This window comes from Rhinolophus sinicus, linkage group LG10 (assembly GCF_036562045.2).
Source record: "Rhinolophus sinicus isolate RSC01 linkage group LG10, ASM3656204v1, whole genome shotgun sequence".
NCBI classification, from domain to species: domain Eukaryota; kingdom Metazoa; phylum Chordata; class Mammalia; order Chiroptera; family Rhinolophidae; genus Rhinolophus; species Rhinolophus sinicus.
In genome coordinates this window covers 9,309,548-9,328,148 of record NC_133759.1, presented here as the reverse complement: position 1 = coordinate 9,328,148, position 18,601 = coordinate 9,309,548, and the positions used below count along the sequence as shown (strand labels likewise).

Here is an 18,601-nt window from a genome sequence, read left to right as displayed (position 1 = left end):
TTTTCTCTCTGTATACTTTCCCTAGTTAGTCTCATCTATCCCCTTTACTTTAAATAGGATAATCTTTAAAATTATAAATATTTCCAACGACAAAGTACAGAGAACATTATGACAAATACCTAGACCTGCCATCCCAATATAATAGATATTACCATTTAATCACATTAACCTCAGCTTTTCCTTTTTTAATTGTTCAGATACAGTTGTACCTCTGCACAATGGAATTTCAGTCCTCCAGTTCAAAGTAACCACTCTCCGAAGTTAGTGTATATCCTGACCTTTGTGTTTTCATGCTTTTACTCTATATATTGTTTAAGGATACATACACATACTTACATGTAGTATTGTGTGTTTTTAATTTTATATGAAAGATATCTTAATATTCTACATATTTTTTCTCTCAGTATTTTGTTTCAAGGTTATCCTCTGTCTCTAGAGCTAGTTCATCCATGATAAGTGATGTGTAATTATGACAATATTTAATTATCCCTTTTTGCATTGATAGAGTTTTAGGTTGTTTCAAATGTTTGCTGCAGTGAACATCCTTGTACCTGACTCATTAGCCTGTGGGAGAAATGCCTTGCTGGGTCACAGAGTACATGCACCCTCATTATTATTACATCTTGTCGAATTGCTTTCTAAAGTGTCAGTGCCAATTTATACTCCTACCGGCAATGAGTGACATTTCTTACCACCCTGCATCCTTGACAACGCTTATTAGCACTAGACGTTTTCCTCTTTGCTAATTTGGTATATAGGAAATGGCATCTAATTGTGTTTTTAATTTACATTTTCTAGAGAAGGTGAGATATTTTCATATGTTTATTGTCTGTTTAAGTTTCCTCTTCTCTGATTGGCTTGTTCTTCTATGATCTGCTTACTCTTCTCTGATTGGCTTGCCCTTCTCTTATCTGCTTGCTGTCCTCTGATTGGCTTGCTCTTTGATTGGCTTGCTGTTCTCTGATTGGCTTGCTCTTCTCTGATCCACCTTGCTCTTTGATTGGCTTGTTCTTCTCTGATTGGCTTGCTCACGTTGTGTGCCAAGTTCCTCTCAGATTGTTTGTCTTTTTCATATTGCTCTATAGGAGTTCTTTATGTAGTCTGGGTTTTTGTTTCTTTGTTAGTTAAACGCAATGCAGATATCGTCTCCCAGTCCATGGTTTGTCCTTGCATTTTGTGAGCCCAGCCAGGCCACAGATTGTAACTTGAGTTTGAGAATGGGCAAGAATGATGATTTGGAAAGATCAGGATTGCGTTTATTTTGGTTTCCTCCTAAAAGAAGTAAGTTGTGCAAAGGAGAGAAATGAGACAAGAGTGTCAATGGGTCATAGGGCTTCCCTACGCTCTTGCTGTAGCATAGAGATGTGCCTGAAAGCCATGGTTGTCACAGTTTTTTGGGGAAAGCTAAAGTTTCCAACAGCTGAGCAGACCACGGACACACAAGTGCATTGAAGTCCTAAGCCCAAAGCAGAATGTGAAGCGATTGTGGAGGGCCGTGCCAGGCAGATAAATCTTCCAGCTTCCAATGGGACTCATGTGGACTTTATAAGTGGAGAGGTAGGTGGTTTGAGGATGATGAATTCATTGGGAATCAGGAGCGTTAGTCAGTCAGTGGTCTACCCGCCTCCCACCTCATAGATTTGTTGCAAGGTTCGTGCAAAATGATCAATGAGAAAACCCTTTAAAACTGTAATGTCATTTTCCAGTGTAACCCAATGAATAACAGCAATAATAAGGTAGTCCTGAGGTTTGGATATTTAAACGGGCTGCTTGAAGCCAGAGATAAATTATTCTCTCTCAGGAATCAGAAAAGGCTGTACTGCCAATCGGTTTCTTCATAAACTTGTACAATGTCTGATGACATATTTAAAGTTTAGTACCATATGGTGATCTTGTTGGTTTTCATATGTTGTATGCACAGATGGTTGGAAAGTAAAATTACCCACCTCCCACCTCGGCTGGTCTCCCCAGCACCTTCTGGGCCAGAAGTGAGGTGATTGAAGCATCAACATGCCCAGTCCCCCTCGCAGACTTGGGCTCATTTGTCTTGGGCAAAAAGCCGCTGGGCACTGCCCAAGGGGAGTTTCCTGCTTGGGCCTCTTTGCTGTTCCCTGCGGAGGAGGAAGGACATTGAGGCTGTGTGTCTGGCAGCTGCGTGATCATAATGACATTGCCTACGAATGTCAGGAAGCGAGGGTGCGTTCTTAGCCACTGGACAAGACTCTGCATCATGTCAGTTTTCGGTTTGCCAGCCAGTCAACAAGTGTGTGTACAGAGACCAGAGTGCATGGCATGGCATTTAGTTTTCAAATTTTCAAATCTCTGTAGCATCTGAAAGTAGAATGTGGGTTTTCAGAGCTAATGTTCTCAGACATAATTTGAGAGAGAGAATGAATTGCTGGTCCAGTGTCTTGATTGGAAACCGGCTGATTTATCTGCCTGTCATGTCCCTCCATGTTCCCAGAGGAGGGCTTCTGCTTTGGGTCTAGATGCTGTCACTTGGGTTTTTTTACTCTGAAATGTTTGCCTGAATTTGATCCCCAATCTGTAATAATGGTGCGTTATTACACTTGCTCAACAAAATTAAATGTTATGTTTCTCATTTCTTGCAAATAAACTGTAGAATCTACTCCAGAGAAACCATGGCACGCTCTGAAAATAGTTTTTTGAGAAGCAGTTACTGTGGCTGCTGTCAATTAGAAGCTGAGTTGGTTTCAGATATAGTTTTGTTTTATGATGAAAGGGTGAGAAGCTGATCGTTCTTAGGAAATTGGGTGGCTCTCTCGTAGTAACCACTGTGCTACTTCTTTCTCCATTGGGAAGTCAGATACCAGCTGCCTCAGCTTTCTTCCCCTCTACGTCCAAAGTCTTCTTAACTACTCCATCTCAATTCCTGTGTTGGAAGAACTGTACCATACATTGCCTGTTTTTTTTTCCTTCCTAAAAAAAATTATTTTAAAATTGTACACAAAATTCCATATTCCCCCTTTAAAAAAATTAACAAAAACATGACACAGATAAGACTGCAGTCCCCTTCGACCACCCCCTTGGGCAGCAATCCCTGGTATTTTCCAGTGTATCCCTCCAGAGCCTTGTCTGTACATTGTCATATGCAGCTGTGCTATCCCCTGTATCCCTTCTCTTAGTCTGCTTGCCATCCATCCTGCTTGACAACCGTGATTCTGGAGGAGACATTTGTTTTTGTTAACTTTGGGTAAGACTATGAAATATTAAGAAACTTTTAAGATTTTTCTAACTTTATGTTCATAGACAGCTTGGGTTAAAACATCTTTTTGTGTGAATTTCATCTGACAACAAAATTAGAAATGAATAAGTACATTATGTGAATCCAGACAGGTTTTTTGTGGCTGTCTTCTGTACTGACTTTATTTAAAAGTAGGGATGGCTCCTAAGAGAATGTTAATAGGAGATGCATTGAACCGCACCATTTTGGCGGTTCCAGCCGAGAAGCCAAGTGGGGCTTAAGTTTTCCCTTCTCGTGGAACGGTTACGCAACAGATACGTTATTCTGCCAATGAAGCAGCCCAAGGAGAACTAAAGCGCAGCTGGAAGCTGCACTCCTGCGTTGTCTGTGGACGTATTGAAGAACTTTCAAGTAATCCAGCACATATCTCCCACATGGGATTTTGTTTTTTCTTTTAGGTCTTGAAAACTAAAAAGAAAAAACTGCAGCTTAATAGTGAATAGAAGGGAATGTTTTTCATCTATGGATTAAACAATACTCAAGAGAAAGCTATATCCTAACGGGTGTTTGTTTGAGTTGGGATTCTTGGCTACCAAGGCACTAAAACCCAGCTCAGATCAACTTAAACAAAAAGGGAGGTTTTGTTTTTGTTTTTTCCGGATCCTGATGTAATTTACAGAATCGCAGGCAGTGTTGTAGGAAGCGGGCCCACTAGGATGGGGACTGAGTCCTTGGAGCATGTCAGGACCCCCGTCTCTGTCCACCTCCCGTTTTTGCTGCTCTCCGTGTACCGGCTTTGTTTTCTCAGCCATCTCCACCAGGTGGAAAGCAGGGCCGCTTGGAGCCCTGGTCTCATATCCCTGTTTATTCTGACCAAGGAGAGAAGAGAGTGTGCCGTCGTCATCCTGGTCTCTGTTGCACACCCCCCACTGCACCCCACCTTCCGCTCCAGACAACAAACAGCGTGGAGAAGGATTCTGGCATGTACCCCACTCTGTAGCTAGGGACGGGTTTTGTGATTGACGGACCGCAGCAGGACGGTATGAAGTTGGAGGAGGAACAGTTGCCCAGAAGAAGGGAGGATGGTGTTTGGAAGGATGGGACGCTTTGGGTCTGCCATATTTAGCAAGAGGAAAAGCAGCCTCAGGTCCAGAAGATCAACCGGATTGGGTGAGGTCTGGTCAGGTTCCTGAAACTACATAGAAGAGACATACCCAGGAATGTTAGAAGCTTTTCAAAGGACATGTACACACACACATGCACACTCTCTCTCTCTCTCTCTCTTACATATTTTGTACAGATATCCATGAAATGTGAAATGAAAAGAAAAGCAGGTCGTAAAATTGTATAATAGGTTCTATTTCCGTAAAAATAAGCCAGCAAGCTCTTACGTATGTGTGCATATGTTTGTGTATTTGTGTTTGAGTGAGGAGGAAAGTGAGGAAGGATGGCAAGGCTGGTGTAACTGGTTACACCAAGGACTCAAGAATGGGGCCGGCAGCCAGGGAAGCAGGTCGCTGTGCCCGTATGTATCACGACTGTGTCATTTCACTTGTTAAAATAAGTTTGCCTTATGTTTACAATTTGAAAAACATCCAGTAAATAAAAACAGAGAGGAGCCTATTCAGACTGTCCTCAGGAGGGGTGTGGCTGTGGGGACTGAATGGGGATAGCTTGGGGGTCCTGTCATCTCAGGCTGGAAAGCCAGGGCTGTCCAGACTTCACAGGTTTCCAAGACTGGGAAGGCCAGCATAGGACATGGCAGAGCAGCCTCTTCTGAGCAACCAGAAGCTGGCGAGATCCACAGCACTGTTTGTTCACCAAGCTCATGTATATACATCCCTTCCAGAAAGCAGATCAGAGTGGGTCAGACCCACACAGAGTGAGTCAGACCCACACAGAGTGGGTCAGATAATATGGCAAAATCTACCAGGCAGTGACCTTGCCCAGGGCAGACAGAGGTCAGCCCCTTCCTGCCCAGCACACAGCTGGCTGCCTTCTGCTCACGGACTGTGTCTGGTCCAGGCAGCTATGGCAAGAACAGACAGCCTGCTTTCAAGTGAAGCACCTGATGTGAGCCATTCATTTTGCAGGAAAGAAGAACCGCTGGGCCCCTTTTATGGAAAAGAGGGCCAGGTAGCTGGCTGGCCCTTTGAGCCTCGTGGTCTGGTTGGTTTGGTTAAGAAATACCTGTGCTTCGTGCCAACCTGCCACAGACTTGTCATACATAACCCACTCTTAGGAGTGTACATGGGTGAGGACATGTGTGGGATCAAGGTGTGTCTGTACCTGTTATCAGTCAGCCACTGTAATAAATGTGCCCAAAGACGTGGGCTGAAATCTTGACAAAGGAACTGGGGCTGTGTGACCTTGTGAGGCGCTGAAGACCAGGGAAGCAGATGAAGCAGCTGCCACAGCAGCCAGCAGTGACACTTCCGGGGCCTGTGGTGTGCTGGGCACGTGCTGGGTGCCCACAGGTATCGTGGCGTATAATTCTCAACAGTTTGAGGTGGCTGCTTTCAGTCACAATTGATGGTTGCGACTTGGAGTCAGTAATGTGCCTCCGGCCCCATGGCCAGTGAGTGGCAGGCTTGGGTTTGGGGCCTGTCCCCTCAAACCACACAGCCTCCTGAAGAGTGAGCCTTTGTTGGTGTTTCCTACTCACGAGCCTAAGGAATTACAGCAGCTCTGACTTTAGATACATAGTCTTCGTTCTTGAGGTGGAATTGTTCCATCAGACTGCTAAAACCCCAGAAATAATAGCGTGCGTAATGGAAGGATGGCGTTAAGGCAAGTGGCTCCTGCCCCTGAGTGGGGTGTGCCTGTTCTCTCACTGCTACCTGCTAAGAGGGACTAAGGAGAGGACAGATCTGGGAACGGGGACGGGAGGGTGAGTCCAGGCAGTTCGGGACACCGTGGTCGTAGGTAGTTAAGGACCTGAAGCAGAGATGGCCGTGGTGATACTTGTGTGTACCTTGCAGAGTCCTAGGCCAGGCAGGGAGATGGAAGAACACTCTGGGGCACAGTGCGGAAAAGCAAAAAGGAGATGGAAAAGCACATGTATAAACAGTATCCCGATTTTAAAAAATTGGATATAAATTTACCAAATTTAGCTGGTTATATACGACTGTATGGCGTAATAGAAAATTACAGGTGAGTTTTAACTCTTTTTGGAATATTTTTCTCATTGTACCAGATTATTTATGGTGAATACGCATTACTTCAGTAATCAGGGGGAAAGTTATTTATAAAAGAAAACAAGACCTGTTTTTTTAGTGAAAACTGTCTCTTTCTGATACGCATGGTGATGGATGAGGTGGTGCCAGCAAGTACCTCTGAGTTTTGTCATTATCCCAAGGAAATTTCTGTGCGTGATTACAAACCAGCCAACCAACCAACCATCCGACCAACCCAGCTCATGGCAGTGGACAGACCAGGGGCTTAATAGGAAGTAAGATGGTTGGTGGGAAAGAGCTGTTTTCTAGAAAAATTGGAGTCTATGGGTCATCCTCATGCACAGGTAAGCTTCAGAAATCTGCCTGGAAGAGAGATTTCTGGGCCTGGGTTTTCAAAGCAGGTGTCTTTCCTGACTGGATAGAGACCCTGGTCTTCCGATGCTGTCCCTCGGTGCCACAGCACGTGTTTCAAGCGGTTGTTCTCGTTCACGGCGTGTAAGTTAGGTTGACAGAACTTGCTATTGAAGCTGCCAGCTGAGTTGTAACTGGTTGTTCATTTGCAGAAATGAATGCCTTACTTGCCTATCCTGGCTTAAGGTAATTGCTTCTGGTGTGACCTAGCTAGGCTGCTCACACTTGCTGGGCCACAGTTGCTCAAACTGTCAAATAAGGGGGTGGGGGTGGAAGATGTATCTCAAAAGCCTCTTTGAGCTCTAAGATCTTGGCATTCCCTGTTCTTTGGAGAGTGGAAATATAGGAAGTGATTTGAAGTGCTGTTGCACACTTGAAGGGGGCTAGTGCAACTGAGGAAGTGAATTTTTAATTTAAATTAATTTAAATTTATGTAACTACATGTGGCTGGTGGCTACCATACTGGCCCATGGGCCAGATTTGGCCCGGCCTGACTTTGACAGCACCGCTCCTTAATTGGAAAATATTAACATGAGGTGGGCATTTTGAACAATACGTTTTTATATATACATACTTTTGAAATTGAAAGAAACTTTTTATAATTTCAGAAGAACTGTTAAGGTTCATTACAGACAAGACAGATAAGAAGAAGAAAATAAAAAGTGTCATGAAAACACCTACTCAGAGATAACTGCTGTCGGTGCCTTGGTGTATAACCTTCTAAATTATGGCACAGAGAGCCAACTGGCTTTCAAAACCACATTTTGAAATCGTCCAGAAAGGGATAAGGCATGTTAGTAGGAGGAAATGCCTGTTTATGGCTCGGAAGAGAATACAGACGTACGTCTTAGCAGTCTGCTGTGCCTGATATTTCTTGTTTGGGTACTAGGTCATCAACCCCATGGGATGGGATGCATTTGGACTGCCTGCCGAAAATGCTGCGATTGAGAGGAATCTACATCCAGAAAGTTGGACTCGAAGGTATGTATTTATAGGCATGTTCAAACACCTCTACACAGAAACCTTAAATTTTTTTAAAAAATCTGTGCATGACTAATAGAAAACAAAGCAAACAGAACACGGTGGCCTGCCAAGTGATACACAGGTTATGTAAATATTGGTATTTGTCTTTTACTAAGAAGTCACAGAGAGGGTTTTGGGTATTCGTTCATGTGTTTATTTTGATGCTTTGTTATATACAAGTTACTCTGTCTTTGAGTATTTGCATTTGGAAGGAAAGAAGGAGAAGGTTGCATTTGTTAAATTTCTACAGTGCTTCTCATTTTCTTGACCATAGTTTGAGCTATATCCATATTCCACATTTGAATTTTCCCTGAAAATTCTGTTCATGTTTTCCTTTACAACTTCGAAGCAAGAGGGCTTGGGCATTTGATGTAGGACTGTATGGCCAGTTTATTCTGGGCGTGGCTGTCTCCAAGGGCACGCTCCCGACCCCTCCTGTACCCAGGCTTCCGTGTCCCTGTGGGCTGGCAGTGCCCATCCCGCCCCCTCCTGATAGAGTCTTGAGGGCCTCATACCAGAACCCAGCAGAAGGTTCTGGGCCCACCCCGTAAACTTTCCTTCCCCACCCCACCCCTCTGAGACATAGAAGCACAGTTCCAGGGTCTGGCTCCTGTATCCTCACCTTCCTTTGCTTTATCTTGACCAAGGCTACAATGTAAAAGCATCCATGGCACCATTCAGTTCTCTAGGGGAAATGATCAAATAAAGTGGATCAAATAGGGCTCACGTTTGATGTCAGCTAGACCAGGGATTGGCAAAGGTATGGCCCATGGGCCAAATTTGGCCCTGCCTGGCCTTGTAAATAAAGTTTTATTGGAACATAGTCACACCCATGTGTTTGCATATTGCCGATGGCCGCTTTCATGCTACAGGGGCAGAGCTGAGTAGCTGTGACTGAGACCATATGGCTCACAAAGCTGAAAATACTAGCATCTGGCCCTTTACAGAAAAAGGCGGCTGCCAACCCCTCTACTAGAGAGTAGCAGCTAAGAAGATGACCCCTGAATCAGGTCACCTAGGTGCAAACCCTGCCTTCTTGCTAGCTAATCACCTTGAGCAAGTTACTTAACATCTCTGTGCCTCAATTTACTTACCTGTAAAAGAGGACAGTCATAGTTCCTACCTCATATGAATGGATAAAGATTAAGCACTGTCTTAGTCAGCTACTAATAACAAATACCACAGTCTGGGTGGCTTATAAACAACAGAAATTTATTTCTCACAGTTCTGGAGGCTGGGAAGTCTAAGATCAGGGTACCTGCAGATTCGGTATCTGCTGAGGACTCGCTTCCTGGCTCATACAGTCATCTTCTCGCTGTGTCCTCACACGGTGGAAAGGGCGACGGAGCTCTCTGGGGTCTCTTTTATAGGGGCCCTAATGCCATTCATGAGGGCTGTGTCCTTGTGACCTAATCACCTCCCAAAGGCCCCCACCTCCAAATACCATCTCATTGGGGGTTAGGTTTCAACATATGAATTTGGGGGGACACAGACATTTGGTCTATAGAAAGCCCTGGGAGAAAGCCATGCCCAGAATAAACTGGGCATATATTTCTACCTCAAATGCCCAAGCCCTCTTGCTCCGAAGTTGTAAAGGCAAAAATGCTTAGCATAGAACCTGGAATAAAATAAGCTATTGTTAGCTAATCAAAGATCACCTAGAGAATTTTTTCATGGCTTTTCATATTTTCAGTCTGCTTGAATGGAAAGAGGATGCAGTAGAAATGAATGAGTCCTTTTTCTTTAACAAAAAGAAAAAATGATGTATTTTCTTATCTCATTTTGTATTAAAGTTGATAAATTCACTTTTCTCCTCTTTCCCAAATATTGGACAGTTTTAGACTTCAGGTTTTGATTGTCAAAGCACTAAACCAGGTTTCTTTTGGATTCCCACAGTTTGACTGTTAAGGTTTTTCTCTTCAGTGGATTTTGAACTTGTAAATGCTTGGCCCAAATCTGTGCAGGATACAGACATGTGAATGGTCCAGCAGTGCACAGAGTAAGGAGTCTGAATGGACAGAGGAAGGGCTCATCCCCAGGGCCAAAGACCATTATGGTTTCTACTAGATTCTGTATCAGTCCAAAGAATAGATATCTTTTAATATGCAGACATTTTCGTTGATTCTTAGTGATTTATTTTCCAGTTTCCCTTCACATTCACATACATAGTTTGTTTCTGGCTCCTCACCCTCTAGAAACCAAACTTTCTTCCCTTTGTTCCACAGTAATATTAAATACATGAGGAAACAGCTAGATCGTCTGGGCCTGTGTTTCAGCTGGGATAGGGTAAGTCAGCCCTTTTTCCTGGAAGCTCTTTATTTTAATGAAGGTTCTGGCTGCACAGGACGTGGTTGCCCGGGGCGCTGCACACATCTAACATCATATGCACCATCTTTGGTTTGGGAGAAGAGAAGGGCGGGAGGCAGAAAGCAGGAGGAACAGGGTAGCGCTCAAGGAAGACGAAAGTGTCCCCAGGAGCTAATTTACCTACAAACAAGTAATTTTCTGTGGGATTAAGCTGAGAGTGTTAACTTTAACTTCGCAGTTGGCTCTGATTTATGTGTGGCAAAAGCTTTGCCCAAGGATTCCTGCTGTTCTCAGCAATAGTTTAAAAACATGACGGGACTCTATTTAGAAGTGATGAACTATCAACCCATCTGGTCCTCTTAGGTGATTGGGTGTTAAGTCAACTGACCATTTATTCACCTTTAGTTCCAAGCTCGGAATTGAGGCTCATAAGAACCCATAGAGATTCTGTCACAAAAATCCTTTCAAACTGTGTATTCACTGGAGAATTCCAGACTTGGGAGGAGTGCACTGAAGACCGCTTGGGTGTCATAGACAGTCACATAAGTATGGCTGAGCGCTTCAACGCTCTGGCCAAGGCTCACCCCTTAGACATTGATGGGTCGCCTGTTAGGTGACATGGACTCCTGTTTGGCCTCTCTATAAAGGACACTTCCAATGTCGTGATTTGTCTTAGCATCCCATTTACTCTGCAAAATGATTGGGGTTTTCATTGCGGGGCCTGTCAAGTTCAAGTTCACATCGTTTTATTCAGAAGAAGCACCTGGAACACACTCCAGTCAGATCTTGTTCTTTTCCTTCCCAACAATTTCTTAAATGATTGAGATTTGATGAGCAGTGAAAAAGCGAAAGTCGAACACATTTAAGCAATCCCTGATTCTTTTGTTTTTTTGGTAGCTTCTTTAGATGAGGTCATGGGCCGAATCAAGTTCTCATTGCACCACTGATGCCATTTTAACCACTTACTTGCAAGCTCACCAGTGTTTCATTTGGTGGAGGTGTGAAAAAGTCCTGTCCCCTGGGTCAAGTTGCCCTGAAGTGCCAGTAGACAATCACTAATAAGAGAATTGAGTCATGCCCGGAGCATTCCAGAGATGAAATTGCAGCTTCTTTAAGGACAAAAGTGGACTTGTTAACCCCCAAGGATGATAACTAGCCTAGCCCTGCACAGGAACAAAAACCAAAATGGTTCAAAAATTAATGGATACTTGTCCTGATTATCCTAGAAGATTAGAAAATACAGAAAAGTATAAGGAAGAACACAAGTCAGGCCACCAAATTTGAAATCCTGGCATGGTTCCTTGCAGTCTTTTATTCTGGAATTATAAACATTTACGTAATTTACTTTTGTAAAATTGAATTCGTAATGCTTTTTTTTTTTTTTTTTACCTACTATTGATGAACATTTTCCCATTTTATCAAATGTCCTTTGCAAAAGTGACTTTCTGTAGCTTTAATTTCACCTGGTATTTAGTAACCACTGCTGACCCACAGCTGTGGGTCTCTCCTGGGGCAGTTTTGTAGGCTTTCTCGAGAACACTGCCTATCGGTCGGTGCTCTGTTCACTGTCCTCCATTTTAATCATCTTCTCACGACTTTGATCTTTTTCTTTGAAAGAACTTCTCATGTTTGTTTTCCACATCACTGATTCAATTTCAATAGAATCAACGTTGCTTCGTATAGTTTCTAATGCAAATATTAATTTTGCTGTTGTATTTTTAGATTTGTTATTCTTTTTCCTTATCTCATTCAGTGCCCATTTTCTTTCTCAAGCCTCTTGGCCAGGTGCTTCTTTTCCTACTTATTTTGTTATCTCATCTTCACAGACCATATATGGTCAGAAATTTTCTAGAGAATACAAGGAGATGCTCTTGAAAGTTATTTTTGCTTCCTGTTAATAAATCATTTTCACCAGTTTGGAATGCTGTGTTCTCCTTGTTTGTTTCAGAATCTCTTCGTAGACACCTTGTGGATTTTTTTTCCCTTTTCCTTAGTGGACTGACTAGTCTAGAGATCCATCAGCCTGAGAGGCGGGGAGGGGAAGCTCGGTCACCGTCTCTGCCTCGTTTATTTCTATCTGGGTTTGGGGAATCCACTGCTCCTGGTACATCGTTCTCTTTGGTCTGATCAAGCACTTGTGAGTTGTGGCATCAGATACCCCTGACTGAGTGCTGCTGAGCCACCGCAGCCAGGAGTGTCCCGTTTATGGACTGTCCATCTGCCACATAGCCCACTGTCCCCTCTGGGCCTTGCCATTTGGAATAAAGGGTGCTAGAGCCCTGGTTCTCAACCTTTTCTTAAAAGGGGGAGATGCTATTTGGCTTTTTCTTCAATCTGGTCCCATCTGCCAAAATTCCTTGGCATTTCTGGCGTGGTGATGGCACCTTCTGTTGTTGCCAGCACTGGTGCAGTCCCCTTGACCCCCATCTTTAAATTCTGTTGGTCATTTTAATGAGAGAAATGGAAACAAGTTTAGATGCGTGTGTTCTTGGTGCCCTCCTGCCCAGAATTCCACAAGTGCTTTTTGGTTAAAACCTTACAATCTGGTCATAGGGAACAGCAAAGTGAGGAGGTAGAGGACTGGTTTATTTAACTGGCGAGGCAAATCTGTGCCCTTTGCAAGGTAACATTCCTAAAGTCTCAGAAAAACCAGATAATTCAACAGATGGCTAGCTGATAATTAGCAGAATGTTTTAAAAATAAGATGGCTCAGAAGTGCTATCTTCTTCCTCCAGATGGAGAAAGCCCATGTTAGAACCTGGGTCACAGCCTCATTCTGCCTGCCTTTCCCTGAGTGGGAATCCCTGTCGGAATGGCCTAGCCCTGGAGTTGCATTCGCCTCTCTCTTTCATAAAAGGCTTAATTCTCTAGATTAAAAAAATAAATAAAAAATCTACATTTCTGGAATTAATGCGTTTGTGGTGAGCCAGAACGATTTTCAAAGGATGACTTTTAGCGTATGCTGTTTCACTCTTTTAGATGTTATTCTCCAAACAGGCTGTATCATATTGAGGAAAGGGAAGGTAAGAAACTGCAAGCTGAGTTTGAATAGCTGAAGTTCTACTGAGCTGTGGTCATCCTAGGACAGTGGAAGGGGCACCTCAGAACCGAGCGCTAGCAGAATTGTTCCCGGGACAGGCTTTTGGTGCCATCAGTGCTGCCCAGCCTGCATGAGGCAGGGAGGCCGCTGAGGCATCTGCACAGATCTCTGTGCTTCTGTTTCTCTCACTTTCTCTCCATCTTTCTTCCCTTTCACCGTCCTCTTTCCATTCCCTGTTCTCTCTCGTCCCTTTTGTTTGACCCACCTGTGTTCTGTTTCCTCTCCTTCTTCCCGTAGTCTTTCTCTCCTGCCTCTTTTTTTTTTTTTTTTTTTTAAATACTGTATTATGGACATTTTCCAGTTTATACCAAAAAAGTAAGTGTAATATGAGGAGCCCCCAAACACTCATCCTCCAGCTTCAGCAGTTGCTATTACGTGGCCACTCATGTTTGATCTAAGCTCCTCCATGCTGAGTTATTTGCAGCAAGCCCCAGACACTGTACAACGTCATCTGTAAAGAGTTCAGTATTTATAGCAAAAGGTGAAGGCTTACTTTTCCCTCTCTCCCTCCTTCCCTCCCTCCCCTCCTCTTTCCTTCCTTCTTCAGTCACAATTCCATTATGATACCTAAAACAATTACCGATAATACTGTAACATCATGGCATTGCAGTCATTTTGCGAATTTCCCGGGTTGTCTTGTAATTCTTTACCCCATGGGTTGGTTTGCCTGCATGTCTGCGGGTCTTTGTCGAGCCTTTTATCCCCAACTTCCATATCGTTATGGCTTGGGAGCAGTACTCTTTTCATCCAAAACACACAAGGTCTTTGGACCATACCTTCATGATTTATTTTCATGATTTGTGTGATTTTCATGATTTGTATGATTACAAGAGTGAAAATTATTATTGCTTCAAGACTCTTACCTATCTTGGCATTTTATTTACATAGAAGACTAGATGTTTGGTAGGAAGGATTAAACACAAGAAATAAGGACGGCTCCAGGATAACAGAAATATATATTTTTAACTTTTTTCTTTTCTTTTTACTTTAAGAGAATTCAAAGAATAGCTTAAGACAAAAAGAACTTGGGGGCCAGTGAGTGCCTGAAAACATGGGAAGATTCCCATTGTGCGAGCTGGGAGCAGTGGTTTCCTTGGCAACGTGTAACAGGCACCCAAGTGTTTGACTCTGCAAGGCCTCTTTCAAGTGCCTACAGAGGTGAAGCAGTTTGTCTGGCAAATCTCCGGCTCTGGATTACTTGTCCCTCAGAGTCAGAAATTTAACCGCATTCCAGAGGTCTTCCTCTGGTTAGGAGGAAAAAGGCGTAAAACGCCCTTGTTTTAGCTGAACTGAATTGGCAGCTCACGTTTTAGAGCTGACCTATTCACAGGAAGGTAGGTGCTGGTGCCTAAGGGTTAGTGTTCAGAGCTGCAGTCCCCTTGAGGTTGGGGACCACATCTCATCACACATACATCGCACATGTTCAGCTGACCTCATGCAGAGCGGTGCCAGCTCAGTACTTAACAGCCTAAAACATGCGAGAAAGTGTTCTGCTGCCAGGAGAGCGTTCTTGGCCTCATCAGCCCCAGCTAAAGAAGGAGGTCTCTTGGGGCTTCTCGGGAAAGGAGGCAATTTGAGCAAGCAGTTTGTTTTATCTGCAGTCCACACCGGTGGGCATGAGTCCAGCTGTGTCATCCCTGCTAAGGATGTGCACGCGGCTGATGGGACCAGACTGTCCCGATTTGATGCTTTTGAGGTGCTTTTAGGAGATGGGCTCTTAGACGCTCACCTCAGAGGTCTGGGTGTGGATAGTAGGTCTTGCCATTCAGACGTGCTGGGCAGGATGTGTTGCACCTCTGAGCCTCAGCTTCTCTCCAGGGAAGTGCTTCCTTCCTGTGGTTGTTAAAGAGATTAGATCATTCTTTCAATGCCTTGGAAAAGAAGAGCATAGGGTAAGGGGGGTGGGGGTGGGAGATGAGGGTAAGGGGGATCAAATATATGGCGATGGAAGGAGAACTGCCCCTGGGTGGTGAACACACAATGGGATTTATAGATGATGTAATACAGAATTGTACACCTGAAGTCTATATAATTTCACTAACAATTGTCACCCCAATAAATTAAAAAAAAAGAAAAGAAGAGCACAAGCTGTCTCTCCACGGCTGACGCAGGCTTCCAGGTCTGCGTCGTGTATCAGCGCGCACGGCCTTTGATCAGTAGAATGGGTGGGTGCCTGTCGTTGTGTGGGTACAGGGGGCTTTAAACGTGTTGGGGAGCGATACCTGCACGGTCTGGAAGGTGTTGTTGTTACTGCATGAGAAATAACAAGGATGAATTAAGGGCATGCTTACACCAGGGGTTCTGAAACCTTGGCGAGCATTCCAGTCACTGGAGGACTTGTTGAACAAAGCGCAGGTTTCTGGGTCCCACCCCCAGAGTTTGGGATTCAGCAGGTCTGTGATTTTGTTTTTCTCTCTGGAAAAAGAGGATCTTAGGCATGAGCGTGCTCCCAAGCCTTATTAGCTAGGAATCAACATACAGGCCTACCATCCATTCTGTCTGACATAAGGGAGAGCATAAATAAATAATAACAACAATTTTTTAAAAAAACAGGCAATGTTTTTGCAAGCGCAGAATTATTTTTGACTGCTTTCACTGTGAAATATTAGACATGTATAGACCAAAACATACAACATGTATGTATAGCTTCATACATTATTGCAATGCATGGCCACCACCTGGATTAAGAAATAACACTTTGCCAGCACCCGGGAGCTCTCTGTGTGTGTGTCTGTTTCCAGTCGCAGCTCCATCTCTCTCCACCACAGGAAATTGCTGTTCTGACATTTATGACCATCACCGCCTTGTTTCCTATATTCTTGTAGTCTTACCATTTACAGCCATTTACAGATGTTTTTTAAAGTTACAGAAATAGGCTCACATAGTATGTCTTCTTCTGTATCTAGCTTTTTTAACTCAACATTTTTTTCTCCAATATAGCTTTTTTTCAAACATTCGGAAAAGTTCAGAGAACAGTAAAATCAACACTCGTTTGCCTTCCACCTAGATTCAACAATTGTTGACATTTTGCCGTATTTGATCATAACTTGAAGACATGGGGGCCCTGGGCCTATAAGTATTTTGGCATTCCTCTCTGAAGACTCAAGAGGAGCTTCTTCATAACCACAATGCCACTTTGACAACTAAGAAAATTCACTGTAATTTCATAGTATTATCTGATATCCAATCTGCATGTGAATTTCCCAGTTATTCCAAGAATGGCTTTTATAGCTATTTTTTTTATCCCAGACAAGTCTCCTGTATTAATTTTCTGTTGACAAATTACCACAAACTTAGCATCTTAAAACAACACAAACGTATTATCTCACAGTGTCAGTTGGCCAGAATTTGGGTGGGCTTCCTGGGGTCCTCTGCTTAGGGTCTCACAAGGCCAGAATGAAGGTGTTGGCAGAGCTGTGTTCCTTACTAGATGCTTTAGGGAAGAGTCTGCTCCCTTCCTCATCCAGGGTGTTGGCTGAATTCAGATCCTTGGTGGCTGTAGGACTAGGGCCTCCCTTTGCTGGCTGTCAGCCAGGAACAGGCTCTGATTCTCACAGCTGCCCCCATTCCTTCTATCTTGCCATGTGGTTCCCACTAGTAACAGTGGTCCAGTCCTTCTCATGCTTCAAATCCCTCTGACTCCCCCTTCTGTGTCTCTCTGACTGCAGCCAAAGATCCCTGCCTTTACCTGCCCATTTGATTACACTGGGCTCACCCGGATGATTGAGGATAATCTCCTTATTTTAATTATGCCTGCAAAATGCTTTTAGCCACTTAACTAACATACAAGGATTCACTGGTTCCAGGGATTAGGATGTGGACATCTTAGTGAGAGGTCATTCTTCCTACCACATTCCCCTACCTTTTTAGTTTTTAATGATTATTATGGACTGAATGTCTGTGCCCACCCCTCCATTCCTGTGTCGAAGCTCTAACCCCCAACATGAAAGTGTTTGGAGATGGATCTTTGGGAGATAATTAGGGTTAGATGAGGCCATAAGGGTGGGGCCCCTCCTGAAAAGATTAGTGCCCTTATAAGAAGAAATGCCAGAGAGCTTGCTGTCCCTTTCTGCGTGCTCCCAAAGAAGAGGTCATGTGAGGACACTGAGATGGCAGTCACCTGCGAGCCAGGAAGGGAGCTCTCACCAGAACCCAACCTGCTGGCACCCTGATCTCAGACATCAGCCTCCAGAACTATGAGAAAATAAATTTCTCTTCTCGGAGCCATCCAGTCGCTGGTATTTTGTTACGGCAGGCTGAGCAGACTCATACAACGGTTTTGACTTTTGAAGATTTTAGTGCAGTGGTTTTGTACAATGTCTCACGGTTTGGATTTGTCTGATTGGTTCTTCAGGTATCATCAGTTGCAGTTACTATGGCTACCTAACACATCACACCAAAATTTGGTGGCTGAGAACAGCACCAACAGTCATTTTGCCCATGTTTCTGCAGTCTGGGCAGAGTTTGGCAAGGATAGCTCGTCTCTGTGCCATTCAGCGTGATCGGGGGCAGTTCGGAGGCGAGGGTGGGAGCCGTCTGAAGGGCCTGCTCACTCACATGTCTCGTAGCTGGGGCTGGAGCAACTGGGGCTCATATATAGGTGTATACACACACACACACACACACACACACACACACACATGGTCGGACAATTACGTTTACGAACTCATTCTAGAAAAAGTGCTACATACTTCATTGCTGAATATCACTACAGTCACCTTCCAAGTACTCCCCTTGGGAAGCTATGTGCTGATGCCAGCGTCTAGCCCACCTTCAAAGCCATTTTGGAACTCTTTTTCTGGAATGGCCATCAGAGGTATCGTTGTATTACCCTTGATGTCCTGAATGTCATCAAAATGTCTTCCTTTCAATATTTCCTTTATCTTCGGGTAAAGAAAGAAGTTATTGGGGGCCAGATCAGGTGAGTAGGGAGGGTGTTCCAAGACAGTTATTTGTTTACTGGCTAAAAACTCCCTCACCGACAGTGCCCTGTGAGCTGGTGCATTGTCATGATACAAGAGCCATGAATTGTTGGCGAAAAGTTCAAGTTGTCTAACTTTTTCACGCAGCCTTTTCAGCACTTCCAGATAGTAAACTTGGTTAACTGTCCAGTTGGTACAAATTCGTAATGAATAATCCCTCTGATCAAAAAAGGTTAGCAACATCGTTGCAACAAGTTCACAAACTTAATTATCAGACCTCGTGTGTGTGTGTGTGTGTGTGTGTGTGTGTGTGTGTACATATACACACATATAATGTCCAGGGTTTTTAGTTGTGCTTAGGGGAAAGAATAGGTAAAGGTACATTTATCTATTCCATCTTCCCAGAAGAAGATGGCATGTATAATTTTTAAAATCCTCCCCTGTCCTGTGAGATTCT

The 18,601-nt window shown here is 43.9% G+C and overlaps 1 protein-coding gene across 2 annotated transcripts in view; it reads left to right on the top strand.

Annotated features, from left to right (window-relative positions):
• The window catches only part of LARS2 (leucyl-tRNA synthetase 2, mitochondrial), a 120,562-nt gene that overhangs the window by 12,107 nt on the left and 89,854 nt on the right, over nucleotides 1-18,601 (top strand). For both annotated transcript variants that reach the window (XM_019724060.2, XM_074312510.1), the window contains exons 4-5: nucleotides 7,682-7,773; nucleotides 10,041-10,101. In XM_019724060.2, the coding sequence (XP_019579619.2) occupies nucleotides 7,682-7,773; nucleotides 10,041-10,101 (153 nt within the window). The remainder of the gene's footprint in view (nucleotides 1-7,681; nucleotides 7,774-10,040; nucleotides 10,102-18,601) is intronic.